At 42.0% G+C, this 13,067-nt stretch overlaps 1 protein-coding gene across 1 annotated transcript in view; it reads left to right on the plus strand.

Moving 5' to 3' along the window:
- EVA1A (eva-1 homolog A, regulator of programmed cell death) overlaps positions 1-13,067 on the plus strand; it is a 205,919-nt gene that overhangs the window by 54,845 nt on the left and 138,007 nt on the right. The window contains exon 2 of the mRNA XM_050315447.1: positions 4,416-4,630. Within this exon, the coding sequence (XP_050171404.1) occupies positions 4,416-4,630 (215 nt within the window). The remainder of the gene's footprint in view (positions 1-4,415; positions 4,631-13,067) is intronic.

Consider the following 13,067-nt stretch of genomic DNA (forward strand, 5'->3'; position numbering starts at 1 on the left):
ATCTATCATTTTTGTGATGTGTTTCTTTTGGCTGTTTATTCTGTCTTCAGAGTGCAAATCCCTGCTTTAGTAGTGATACTGGTCTTCTGAATCAAGTAAATGTTTAGCTCTTGAGTCCTATACATTGATTTAATTTGGGAGTAAGAAAGTCTACCAGCAAAGATTCCACGTCCTTGACACAATCCTTAAAAAAAAAGAGAAGTGCTAAACCCAAACTATTTTGTAATTGCTTTTGTTATCCCAGGTTTTCAAAATGTGTAGCATTTGGAAAAGTTTTGGTGAGCTAAATGCATTAGATTTGTTTTATGCTTTTACCATATTTTAAAATGAAATACATGTTTTTAAAGAAAAGTTCAAATTACTACTTGCTTTAATATGCCTTCCCTAGGCTGGCAGAATAATGAACAAACAAAAAAATTTCTCATAAAATAATGAGAATTTACGTCACTTCCATTCCACGATGAACCATGACAGTATAGAGTGCATTTATCTGTAGAAGTACAGATGGGATTTTAGAATCATAGAATATTTTTCTCAAATAATTCCTTGCCTTCAGGTCATAGACCTGACAATGGTGATTTCACATTCCAGAATTTATGGATGAAGAAAGGAATAGCAAATGTCTTTGGTCATCTTTAAACCCAGCCTGCCTTATCTTTGTTTGGAGCAGACACTTGTAAGACTGCAGCTTATATCCCAGATAATGATGCAGAGACATAAACTTGAGTGGGAATGATGACGTCATTTGATAACACCTTTATCATCTCAGTTTCTTGACTGACGTATTCTGTGGCCTATAAGTAGCTACTGATGATCTGCTGTATCATTTTACTAAACTCAACTAAGTTCTTGCAGCCATCCAAGAGACTTTTTCATGCTTACCAGGAAAGAGTCAAAGAGCTTTGTAAGCTCTTCCTTGTGTACTTAGGGAGTGCTTCTTGCCCTGGTGTACAAGGGCCATTAAAGTCCTCAAGCACCTGCCATGGCTACATGTTTATGCATTTCATTCACCAAAGAGCATCCCAGTAATTCCTCCCCTGGTACTGCATGTAATGGTACAAAAGGTCACTTGGAGACTTATTACCGAAAATTCAACAAGGGTCCTGAAAATAATTTGGATTTTAGGTTACTGAACTGTGAATCAGTGGGTAATGAAATGCCAATGCATTCAAAAGAACTACCAATGGTACAGTACAAATCTGGCACAGATAGGGAAACAAAAAAAGCATTAATTCTCTATAGCCACTTCCTTCTGCTCCATCATCTCCTCTCTGACCATGCCCATGTCTAATCCAGTATCTTCTCTCTGACAGTGGTCAGTGCCAGATGTTTCAGACATTGTGCTTTGTTTATTATTAGTCACCATCAAAGCATTCAATCCCTTCAATATCTTGAGCTTGACCGAACTCAAGTTATTTTGAGATTGCTGATGGAAGACGAAAGGAAGGAGCTGTTTCAGCAAGTGATGTGCATTAATTGCAGGGGTTGGAACCTTCTCTGATTCTGACTTGGCAATATGAAAGGCATGCCCTAGGATGGTTGTTCTGACAGAGTAATTGAATATTCAAAGGAGCCAGTAGAGTCTTGACTGCACTTTGTTTGTATTTCTTTGGCTCCCTAATAGGTCAGCCTCAGGGAAAAGTCCTAATGCGCTGCTGAAGTAACAGCGTGGAAAGTGGGTTTTATTGTTTTGTGTTATATTCTAAATCTGTAGTTTGCTTTTCCTGATGCCCATCTTGTATAGTTGCCTTACTTTTGAGGGAGAAGAGCTGATCTAAGTTCAGGACTAGGTGTGCAGCATCCCACAGAGCATGTATTCTACTGACTGGGAAAGGAGATCCACCCCAGTAGTTCATTTTATCCCACAGTGCTTCCTTGGACAAGTGAGATAAAGGTACTAAATTAAATAGTGCTCTTTCCTGATCTGATGCAGTCCTGTCACTTACTCTAATTATTTGGGCTGTGTCTCAGCCTTTTCCTTATGAGCAAATGCTGCCCTGAGGACTTGGAATTTAATATGCTGATTTTAGTAAATATTTATTTGGCACAGACCTCGAGGTGCTGCAGCAACAGAACTGCTAAATAAGAACTACAGGCTAAAATTTAGAGAAATCAGAGAACCCAGCCCTCACAGTGGTAGCTTGGGTGCTGAAGCTAAATTACCGTATGTTGGTTATCTATCTCTAAGAACAGTGATTATACTTGTTTTAGACACCTTGAAATTTGCTCAGACAAGTGTTGTCTCACAGAACTCCTGAGCTAGCTTTCAGTGTTGGTATGGAAGTAAAGCTACTGCCAGTAAAAGCTCTGGATATAGGTCATACTATTTTGAAGAGTAAGAGGAAGTTGTTGGATATGGTTTTAGAGACAGAGAAGAAATACCAGGAGAGTTTAACTTAGTGAGAATATACCCTACAGGTGTGTCTACAAGGATAGCTAGAGCTGATTTGGGAATGATTCTCAGCAAGCCACATGAATCACTCAAATGTCTTGGAAGGCAGGATGGTGAGTGTGAGGAAGCAGGAATGAACAGTAACTCATACCATGCTGGGTCCTCGGTGTAGCCAAGATGTTGAGAGTCTGGAGAGAGTGTCTTTGGCTGCCAGGAAGGCAAGGACACTGGAACATGTGATAAACAATGGCAAAATGAGGGAGCTGGTCTGTTTATCTAGAAGTAAAGAATAAGGAGAGTGGGATCTAATTACTGTTGTATAGATGAAATGGAACCAGTCTTCTCCCTGAAAGGTACTAAAGGGTACAAAAATGCACCAGGGAAAGAACAGAGAGAACAACAACAAAAAAAGTCATAGCATGGAAATTCCAGTTGCATGGAATGAAAAAAATTTTTCACTGTGGAAGTTGTTAAGCATTGGCACAGTTTGCTCAGAGAGGTTGTAGAGGCCCTACTCTTGGGTATGTTTAGAACTGGACAAGGCCTTGGGAAACGTTGACTAAGTTGGCCCTGCTTTGAACAGAAGGCTGGACTACATGACTTAGCAGAGGTACCAACCTGAGTTATTCTGTGATTATGGGCCACCAAAAGAATAGTCATAATTTAAAAAAACCCACAAAAAAAACAGTCTCAGGTTCCTTATAGGAATTTGTCCAGGGATTAATTGCTTCTCGTAATGGTTTTGCCTTTTCTCTGCACTCTGCCTCTTAGGAAAAGAGTCTACCAGCAACCATCCCACAATGCCATGTCTCTGTCTTCCTCTATAAGGTTCCATTTCCTCTAGATCTTTAGTTAATGTAAAACAGTGATTAATCTTTTTATTCCTTATTTCTTTTAGATGAACAGACAAACCTTTAGTTTCTCATTATTTGTCATATCATCTACAGAGGAAGAGCAAGACAGGGACAGGGCATTGTGGAGTGGCTGCTGATAGGCTTGTGTTGGTGGCCAGTGGTGGGAAGGGGACTTCCAAACCAATTGCAGAGAGAACTGTGGGGTTGAGTGGGACTGTGGCTGACACTGACATTGGGCACACTGTTGTGTTCCCTCCACAGATATCTCCAGATCAGCAACACATTGCTTTCCCCCGTGCCTGAGTGTGGCAAAGTCAGACTTGTTTGGGAGTTTCAGGGCAACCTGACAGCAATCAGCCCTTCTGTCTCAAGTGTAATTTTAAGGAGACTTTGTTCCCCCTGCTTTATTCTTGTCAACAGCTTTATTACTGTGGATAACATAATCCTCTAAGAAACAAGGAGAGATTTAGTTCCGCATACTGTGTTCCTTCTAAAAAGATTGAAACTTTGCAAAACTGGAGAGAAAGCAAAGCTTTAGTGTCAAAGGCCTAGAACAGAAGGTGCAGCCAGAAGAATTTAAGTGGTATATTGTGAAAGGAGATCAAAGATGTGACTGGTGTGCCAGGATGGAATGTGGCTCTGGATCTGGGCCTTTCTTGCCCATGATCTTAATTTTATGGGAAAAGTGAGGTTGGAAGGGATTTCAGTTCTCTAGTTTAATCTCCTGCTCTAGAATGTCAAACCAGGTTACTCAGGGCTTTATCCAGTAAGATCCTGAAAACCCTCAAGAGTGTAGATTGCACAGCTTCTCTGAGCAACCTGCTCCACTGCTTGACTGCCCTCACAGTGAGGATGCTGCTCCATATATGTGCTCTGAAACTGTCCTCTTATATTGTGACATTGTAAATAAGTTGTATGATGGGACTAAGAGTTTGGAGTATCCAAATATTGCTTCCAATAAGGAACTGTATCATGGTTGAAGGTCAAATCATCAAGGCTCCCTAATCTCCCTGTCACTGTGTCTCTTCTTTGCATGTATGTGAGGTGAGTAATAAAATCTGTGTCCCTCATTGCCTGGTAGTTTTATCTTTGTTAGACTGCATTGCTGTAAATCACCTCAGTATTAACTACCTTTCACTAATGATGTTTTTTTGTCATGGTTTTTGCAGGTTACATATCACAGGTACTAAGGAACTACACTGACCATGCCTGTGATGGAGAATATGTCTCCCTGAGATGTCCTCACAGAACCACCATCAGCATCCAGTCTTCTTTTTATGGCCGAATTGTACCCAGCCATCAGATGTGTCCTTCTCGCTATCCCCACTCCTACGCAACTTTAATTAAAGAAGATGTTGCCTGTTCAGTTGGCACTTCCCTTCAGGTATTGCATATTAAGATGCATCTGTTCATTTCAGACTTGGTCTTTCCTTGGCCAAGCAGCAGCTCTCTGTGCTGGTGCTACACTGCCCTGGGTTAAGCAGGGCTGCCCAGCACAGGAGCTCTGACATCTCACACTGCTTAGTGGATAATTCATCTTTGTAGTTTAGACAGGACTGAATTAGATTTTGCTGATGAATTTCTTAGTTTTCCTGCATATCTACTCAGTAACAGTTCAGGAATGTGGCTGAAAAAGCATTACACTGCAAGACTACATCATGTTTTACTGAGTTTAAAGATTATTATTTTTATAGGTTTCCGTCCCAATAACTAGATTTTTCAACACATTCAGAAATTGCTGTGGCATTCTTTTTGCTTCAGATCCTATTTCAAGAGGCTTTTGCTTTGGTAACTTGAAACCCAGAGAGAATCCTTGGCTTTACTTCATGTGACTCATCTGGCTCTTAGACCACTGTAAGTGATCATACATCACTTAAGCTTGTAACATCCCCTCGTAGTTAATCAGCTCTGACCATTTGTGTAGGGAATGTTGTCTCCATGTATCCTCCCAAGAGCACATGTGACGTCAGGAAATCAAAGGATTATTTGGAAGGTGCCAATGTTACTCAACTGTCAGTAGGAACAACTAAAATTAGAAACATGAGTTGGCTGATGTTGTTGAGTTGAATGGGGTCTGCTCATGGGTGTTGAAGTAAGCACAAGTCTTTCCAAGTGCGGGATTTGGGACTGTGAAAATTTTTGGGCAAAGATCTCAAGCATCCATTGTGTTTATGGCTATGAATCAATAATAACGCGTAATAAAAATTTATAGTAGACTAGATTAATGAACCTACAGGGCCAGTGAATAATTTCTTTTATAATCTGGCTAAAGGCCAGACTTTCCCACATCACTTCTCACTCCTGCATCCAGGGTTTCGAAGAGACATTTACAGCACTGTGAGTGCTTTGGCTTCCAAACGTCACTGGTAAGTTCTCAAGAATTTGTACAAGGTTGGCTGTGGTGTAACCCTTAAGGTGACAGATTTGTATTTACCTTCCTGTCACTTGCACTGCACAGCAAATGACTGAGCTGTAGTGTGGGAGAACATGGTGCTTTATCAGATTTCCCAGATACTGTATCAAAAGTCCATTATACAACAGACACAAGGCAGTTGTGTTGTTTGGGATGGGAGAACACGGACTGAAAACTTTGGCAGAGGCTAGCCTGCCCTTCTTTCTTTTATTGATTTACTGAAAAATTTACTTGCAACATTTTGTTTACCAGGGTGATTGATGGCTTTGAGCATCGCCTCAACCCTTGTGGGAGAGTGGCCCACTTAAGGCATCTGGAAGAACTTGAGAACAGGGAAGATATTTCCCTAGGCTTTCCATGCCATGGTTTTATGAGTAGGAAGGATTTAAAAGAAATCCTTACCTACCTGGCTTGGCTCTTTATGTCCTTAGAGCTGTTACCCATTAGCTTTACTTCCAGCACTTATGTTGCTTGCAGTTCCTGCTCCCTATTTATCTGAGTAAGAATTGTGTTCCCTGTAGGTAGGCTTGCAGCAGATCCCTTGTACAGTACAACTGTTACATGACTGAGACCAAACAGTGTTATTAACTTATTTTGGTGATGAAGTGGTGCTGAAAAAGTAGCTAATATTCTCTGTTCTGTCACAGATTTATTGGGGGACCTTGGGTGAGTTCTTGAATCTCTTTAGAGTGGCCCCAGCTGTGGCTTTGATCCCTCAACGTGCTGTGCTTGCACAGGGTAGGGTGATTTCAAATGCCAGAGACAAATCTCATCTTCTTTCTCAGTCCTGAGTGGGGGGTGAGGCCTCTCTGAAGGGTAAACCAGGAACTCCACAAGCTGAATGGCAAACTGCCTGCAGCTTGCTGGTAGGAAATGCATGTGTGTAGGAAAACTGGAAAGCTGTAGACAAGGAAATTGTGTATATTTTTGTGGTTTTGCAACTCAGATATATGGCTGCTACAGGCAGGATCAATTGTGTGTGTATTCTGTTAGTCAGTAATTGAAAAAGGCAGCCAAACCCAACCTTTCAAAACTAAGTATATAAAAACACTGTGTCTAATCAAACCCATGACAGTATAAATTTGCTGCTTCTCTGGGGAGTGACCTGGAGGGAGTGTAAGGGGCATTTATTTATGCTGTTCCCTGCAAACACTAGCTGTGAGTAACAGTAAATTCTCATTTAGAAGCTCTTTCAACTGTAAATGTCCAGTTCAGATATTGTTTCTATGTTAAAAAGGAAAAAGAAAGAGTTGATTACTCTGAGACAACCACTACTAATCCACTTTTCTGTGGTTGGCTGCCAGGATTCCTTACTTTAGTCACTTGTTTTTGTTTGAAATGAAATACAGACCACCTGGGAGAGCGTGTCCAAGACATTAAGGTAGTGACCCCAAACTACACATTTCTCTTACTCTAACATCATAATGTCAGATTCAGTGGGAGATTTGCAAATGCACAAAGAATTTGGGCATTCACAGAATCATCACAGAACCATAGAATGGTTTTGGTTGGAAAGGACCTTAAAGATCACCTTGTTTGTAACCCCCTGCTGTGGGCAGACACACCTTCCACTAGACCAGATTGCTCAAAGCCCCATCCAACCTGGACTTGAACTACTCCCAGTGACAGGCATCCATGGCTGGGCAACCTGTTCCAGTGCCTCACTGCCCCTGAATAACGAATTTATTTCTAATATCTAATCTAAACCTGCCCTCTTTCAGTTTAAAGCCCTTCCCCCTTGTCCTATCACCACATGACCTTGTAGTCCCTCTCCAGCTCTATGGAAGTTCTTTTAAGTAGTGGAAGGGGCTCTAAGATCTCCCTGGACCCTTCTCTCTGTCCAGCTGAACAGCCCCAACTCTCCCAGCCTGTCTTCACAGCAGAGGTTCTCCAGCCCTCTGAGCATCTTCGTGGCCTCCTCTGGACCTTTGAGATATTTTGAAGATGGAAGTATAGAAAATTCTCACTCATCCTTTAACAACAGAAGCTAATTTGGGGCACTAATGCTGGTAATTAACAGTCTGGTCTGGTATTGGCTCTTCAATACTTTCCTTGGGGAGCCCTGCAGAGGGTATTCCTGACTGTGAAGTAATAGAAAGAGATGTCTTAGTCCCAGCCTGAGAGGGATGGACTGGGGACAGGGAAGAGGAATATCTGGAGCCTTGGTATCTCTGGTAAAAGGAACTCCTGCAGTGCAAACTGTCCTGCCTTGGCAGATGAAATCTGTGAGGAGGAGCTATATGGTGACTCAACCACCTCTTTTCTTGCTTGTATATCAGGAAGAGCAGGTGCCAGGACCAAACTCTGTTTATCTCTCACCCAGGAAATTAAATCCAGAGTACTAAGCGTTGGGCATCCACAGCTTCTCTGGGTAACCTATGCCAGGATTTCACCACCCTCACAGTAAAGAATTTCTTCCTAACATCTAATCTAAACTTGCCCTTTAGGTCATTTCCCCCTGAAAAATATCCCTTTCCAGCCCACTTGTAAGGCCTTTTGATGCACTGGAAGGCTGAATTTTGGATCAGTATTCCTGATGCCACTTGGTTTCAACAATAAATCACTCAAGGTCTGCATGGAAGAATGTCTAATGATTTGCCTAAAATTATTGCTTATTACCAGATTACCTGCAATATTCTCATTCTGGTAAACTGACAGAAAATCAAGTGACAGCTTATTTGGAAGGAAAACAGAAAGCCCTGGGAGAGGTGCTTAATCTGTTGTGTTTCTGCTCCCCAGAAATTTATCAAAGATGCTGTAGGCTAATTGGTCTTCATACACACAGGTACTGAAAATTGCACTTCTGAGGTCAATGTTTTACTGAGTGATTTGTTTCCCCAAGAGGAGTTGTGTTTGGAAAGTGCTCTGGAGCCAAGTCCTGCCTCTCCTCTCCTCCCAAAATTGCTAATCTAGGGAGGGAGTGTGGACGTGGCCTGTGCCCTGGGTCTCTTTCAACACTCTCCAGGACAACCAGTCCTTGGTGACAAGAATCAGTGGTGCTGCTGATGTGGTATTTCCTTTTCTCCTTTAGATGAGATACAGGACACCTTTGCTGCCACCATCTCCCGCTGTCACTCCCACAGCCCTACAAAAGGCAGTAGATTCCTTGCATGCTGGAAGATGTGTTTGGATGTTACTGTTTCCAAAGAGGCTTTAATTTTCTCCAATTATTATGGATTGAGAGTAAAATACAAAGTAGAAGGAAACAATCCCAGCTGCTCTAGCTTTCTTGGCAGGTTGAGGACAAGGGCTCCCTACGTGCCCAGTCACGGGATATTGCATGGTCCCACTGATGTCACAGCCATAAGTGGCCTCAACAGAAATAAGAAAGGGTCATTTCTCACAGCTCTGAATGTCTGTAAAATAATGATGATCAGGGGCAAAGGGGGAGGAGATTGACAGAAAGGAATAATAATGGTCATCAGTACCACTGGGAGAAGAACCCGCTGTTTGTCATATGGCATACGGGATCTCCACAGCTGATAGACTGTTTGAACAAGGAAAATTTCAATCTCAGAAATATCAATGAATCAAAGAGCAGTTCAGGCAACTCTTTGTCAGACTGTAATAATTACTTTGCAGGAGGGTGGTGAACAGTGACCTCAAGGTCCAGAAGAGATTACTGCAGTGCCAAAGTTGCTCTTAAAAATCACAGAACTAGTGCAGCTTCTTTTGTGAATCTTGTCCAGGCTGAAATAGAACTCTCTGGCAAGCAGTTCCCCCAGCTAATTATTTGCAAGTAGAACTGTTGTATGCAGAGGTCATAGATAATCTCTAAATTGTCCTGTCTTTGAAATCTTTGGCTTGACTGAAACAGCTCATCAGAGCAGTGTGATTATGTCCTGCAGAAGGAGAGGCACTGGAGGCAGAGGTGGCCAGTGCAGCCTGTCTCCCTGATGAGGCAGGACTGCTCCCTGGGGTATAAGCCTCCTAATGCTTTGTTTACTCTAAATTTAAACTTTCCAAGTCATAGGGCTTCCATCATTGCCCCTAGGACCCTGCTTGACAGTGTAATGGTTTGCTCTCAATGATTTTTTTTCACTTTGTGTTTTAAGCTTTCCTTTCTTTAATCCCATGACTTTTGGTTATGCATCCTTTGGATTTCTTCATCTTAGACCTCCTCTCCCTTTGAAGTTGACCCTGCATACAGATTCAGTTCCCTACTGTTAGGAAATGTAGGTAATGTTAATTAGGTGATATTTGTAATGCAGCTTTTATCAGGTCCTTGTGTTTCATGATCAGGTTTTTGCTCTTTGGCTGTCTCTGGGCTCTTTCAAGGCCCTACCAGAGGAGCTCTGGTGAATCCTGCTGTTATGTTTTAACATCCCAGCCCACGGCTGCCTGCCCTGCTAGTGTTTACTACTCCCATAGCAGGGCTGGTGAGAGGGAAAGCGTGCCCAGTTTTCAGCTCTTAATTTCACAGTCTGGTGTGTTAAATGTGAGTCACTAAATGTGTGAAAAGAGTTCCCTCCTGCTGACACCGCTGTGAGCATTGCAAGGTCCATGGGAGAGTGATAAGAAATAGCAGAGTACTAAAACGTGCCACAGATCAACGATCAGGATTCAGGGCCTTTGATCTCTTCTTCAGGTGATGCACGGATGGAATGTGGGTAGTTTGGGAAAAGCTAAACTACTTTCTAGTGGAGCAGGCTGGGGAGATTGCTTGATGAAGCCCTAGGCAGGTAACCTGTACCTCATCAACATGGATTTCACTTCCTCATGTGGTCTGTCCTTCCTTGTTGCTGATCCTTGGAAAATCTTCTTCCATGGGTTTCAGTAATTTGTGTGAATGAATAAAGATGAACTCTCACTCTTCAGATAATTGTAAACAGGACAGGTAAGTAAGTCTGCAACTTGAAAGCACTAAATTTATACTGTGTTTTAGAGTATTACCAATGTTCAGGGGTATATAAAAAAGTATAAAAATTCAAATGAAAGGTGAAGCCATTATGAATGCATTGTGCTGTGAGAGAGAATTCATGCTGCCTTGTTTGTTGTATTTACTTCCCATTGCAAAACCCATGGAGGTGCACCAATATGTATTGGTGTAGCTCCACCATAATGGCCATGCCTGGATTGAATTTGACCTAAAAATGCTCAAAATTACTGGTTTCATCTTGCATAAAGTTCTTAATACAAATCTCTGCCCATCTTCATTTGACTGCGCACGGCTCTGATCCATTCATGCAGTTTGCTCTCTGAGTTACTCTCCTCAGCTACACACAATTTGGGTAATTATTTAGTAGGGTTCCTCTGTGTAATTTCATGCATGACTGACATGCCCTGCAGTCATCCTTACGCTCCTTTGATGATGGAGGCTGTACAGAGAGCAGCCCTGTGGCAAAATCCTGGTTCCCATTGAGTTTCACCATTGGCTTCCGTGGGCCCAAAGTTTCACCCTAAGTGTATTAAATCTATGAACTGCTACGAGGGACCAAGAACTGAGATAAGTTTAATTGCCTTGGGTGTTAAGCTCAGTTGTGGTTTATTTTAAGCATGCAGGGGAGTGCTTCTTGAAGAGTGATTTGAAGAGACAGACTAAAAATGAGCACACCCCTGGGAATGGCTGAGGAAAGCCTTCTTGCAGAGCTCCAATCCAGTTCCAGGTTTAAATGGTTGTTATCTAATGAGCACAAGCAATTACTTGGCTAATGAGCACGACAAAATGAGCACGAGAAATGTGTTTCATCTGCAGTGGCCACTTGGAAGACACGATTTTGAGCTTGAGGCTGCCCTTGCTTTAAGACCTGGGTCACTGCAGTGAGATTAATCCAGGGCATAAATCACAGGGGTTAGATTAGTGTTTGTTTTACTTGAATACACATTTCTTGTTCTCTTATCTCCTCTAAATCTTGCAGCTTCTTAGCTCAGTCATGAACCAGGGAATGGAATGGGTTTAAACAGCCACAACTTCCCTCCTGAGCACTGCCTGTCAGCCCTCAGGCCTGATTTACCACTGGAACTCAGTTATAAAATGGCACAATGCAATTAGTGTGTCTTCCCTCCCCTTTCATGCCAGACAGGAATTCCTCCTTCACCTTCTTCAGCTGGAGTGATTTTTATAATATAATCTAAGCCAATGTGACTTTATTTGGCATTAGTCAGGGGTCTGCCAGACTTGGTGACATAAGGAGCTTATGATATATCCCAGTTAGGAATGGTTTTGTGTGTCTACTGCTATTCCTGTGCAAGTTCAGATTGTTTGTGGGCCTCTTTTGGTTTGGTTTTCTGGTTTTGTTTTCCCGCCTTTACAGCTGACAGTGACAGCCAGAACAACAAGGCAAACATAGAATGAGTTCCCTACATTTTTCCAACCATTTAGCAAAATCCATGTGAGCTCAAGGTATCCCCTCACTACCAAGGGAACTCACTGCCTTCCTGGTGTCAGTCTAGCTGATCATTTGCAGATACTTCAGAAACAACATCTGACATCTTCCAGAGCTCTGGCACTGCCTAGAAGTGTGAGTTTTGAGAGTAAGACCAGAAAGCCAAGGTCTTGGTTTGTAAGGAATCCTGTAAACACTGGAGCCACTGGACCTGCAGGGAATCCTACCTGTGGGGGATCGTCTGGTCAGGCATGCTCTGTGTAGCTGCTGTGTTTCACAGCATTTAACAAGGTGCTGGTATATAGCACATACTGATGAAAGCAGTGGGGAAGAACATTTCTGTGCATGGAAGGATAGGTTAAAATTACATGTGCAAGTTTTTGAGTTAACATTAGGACCAGTGTAACAACTTTGTACTTTTTTTTAACGTGCACGGTCAACCACTGCTAATTGTCTTTACGTTCTTCCTAATGTATTTCACTGAGGATTGAACGTTTTTTTGTTTATTCTTTATGGTTATATTTCATTATACTTAAGACTTTACTCATACAGTCTGTAGGAAATTAGAAATCTTAATGATTTTTTTATATTTTCAGGGAAAATTGTTGCCCTGTAGGTGAGACATAATAGAATTATGTGAACGAAAAGGAAATATTGGTTTCTTTACCCCCATGAAACTTCTCGGAGTCATGGCAATTGTCAAATTAAGTTGAAACTGTAGCTAAACACTAAAGCAAATTAGTAAAAGGCATATTCAGCCCCAAGAACACTTCTTTTTTTTTCTATGGTCTCACAATAACTTAGATGACTTTTGCTCCTTAATTTAATTACAGACTTCTTCCTAGGGCTTTGTGTTACTTTGCATGCCACAGGAAGTAAACTCAGGAGGTTTTACTTATGTGGAATACATGGAGTAAGGAAGAGCTGCCAGAAGTTACAACAGAGCCAAGACAAAGTGACAATACCTGTAGACTGCCCATGTTCATTTTCTCTGAGGTCCAGTGAGTTGTTGCCTTCACTCCTGGTGCTGAGCCCGAGGACAGATGAACAAGTGCTGCTCAGGTATCTCAGCTGAGGTTTTC

Source organism: Myiozetetes cayanensis, unplaced genomic scaffold (genome assembly GCF_022539395.1).
Source record: "Myiozetetes cayanensis isolate MyiCay16 unplaced genomic scaffold, myiCay2020 scf2-11, whole genome shotgun sequence".
NCBI classification, from domain to species: domain Eukaryota; kingdom Metazoa; phylum Chordata; class Aves; order Passeriformes; family Tyrannidae; genus Myiozetetes; species Myiozetetes cayanensis.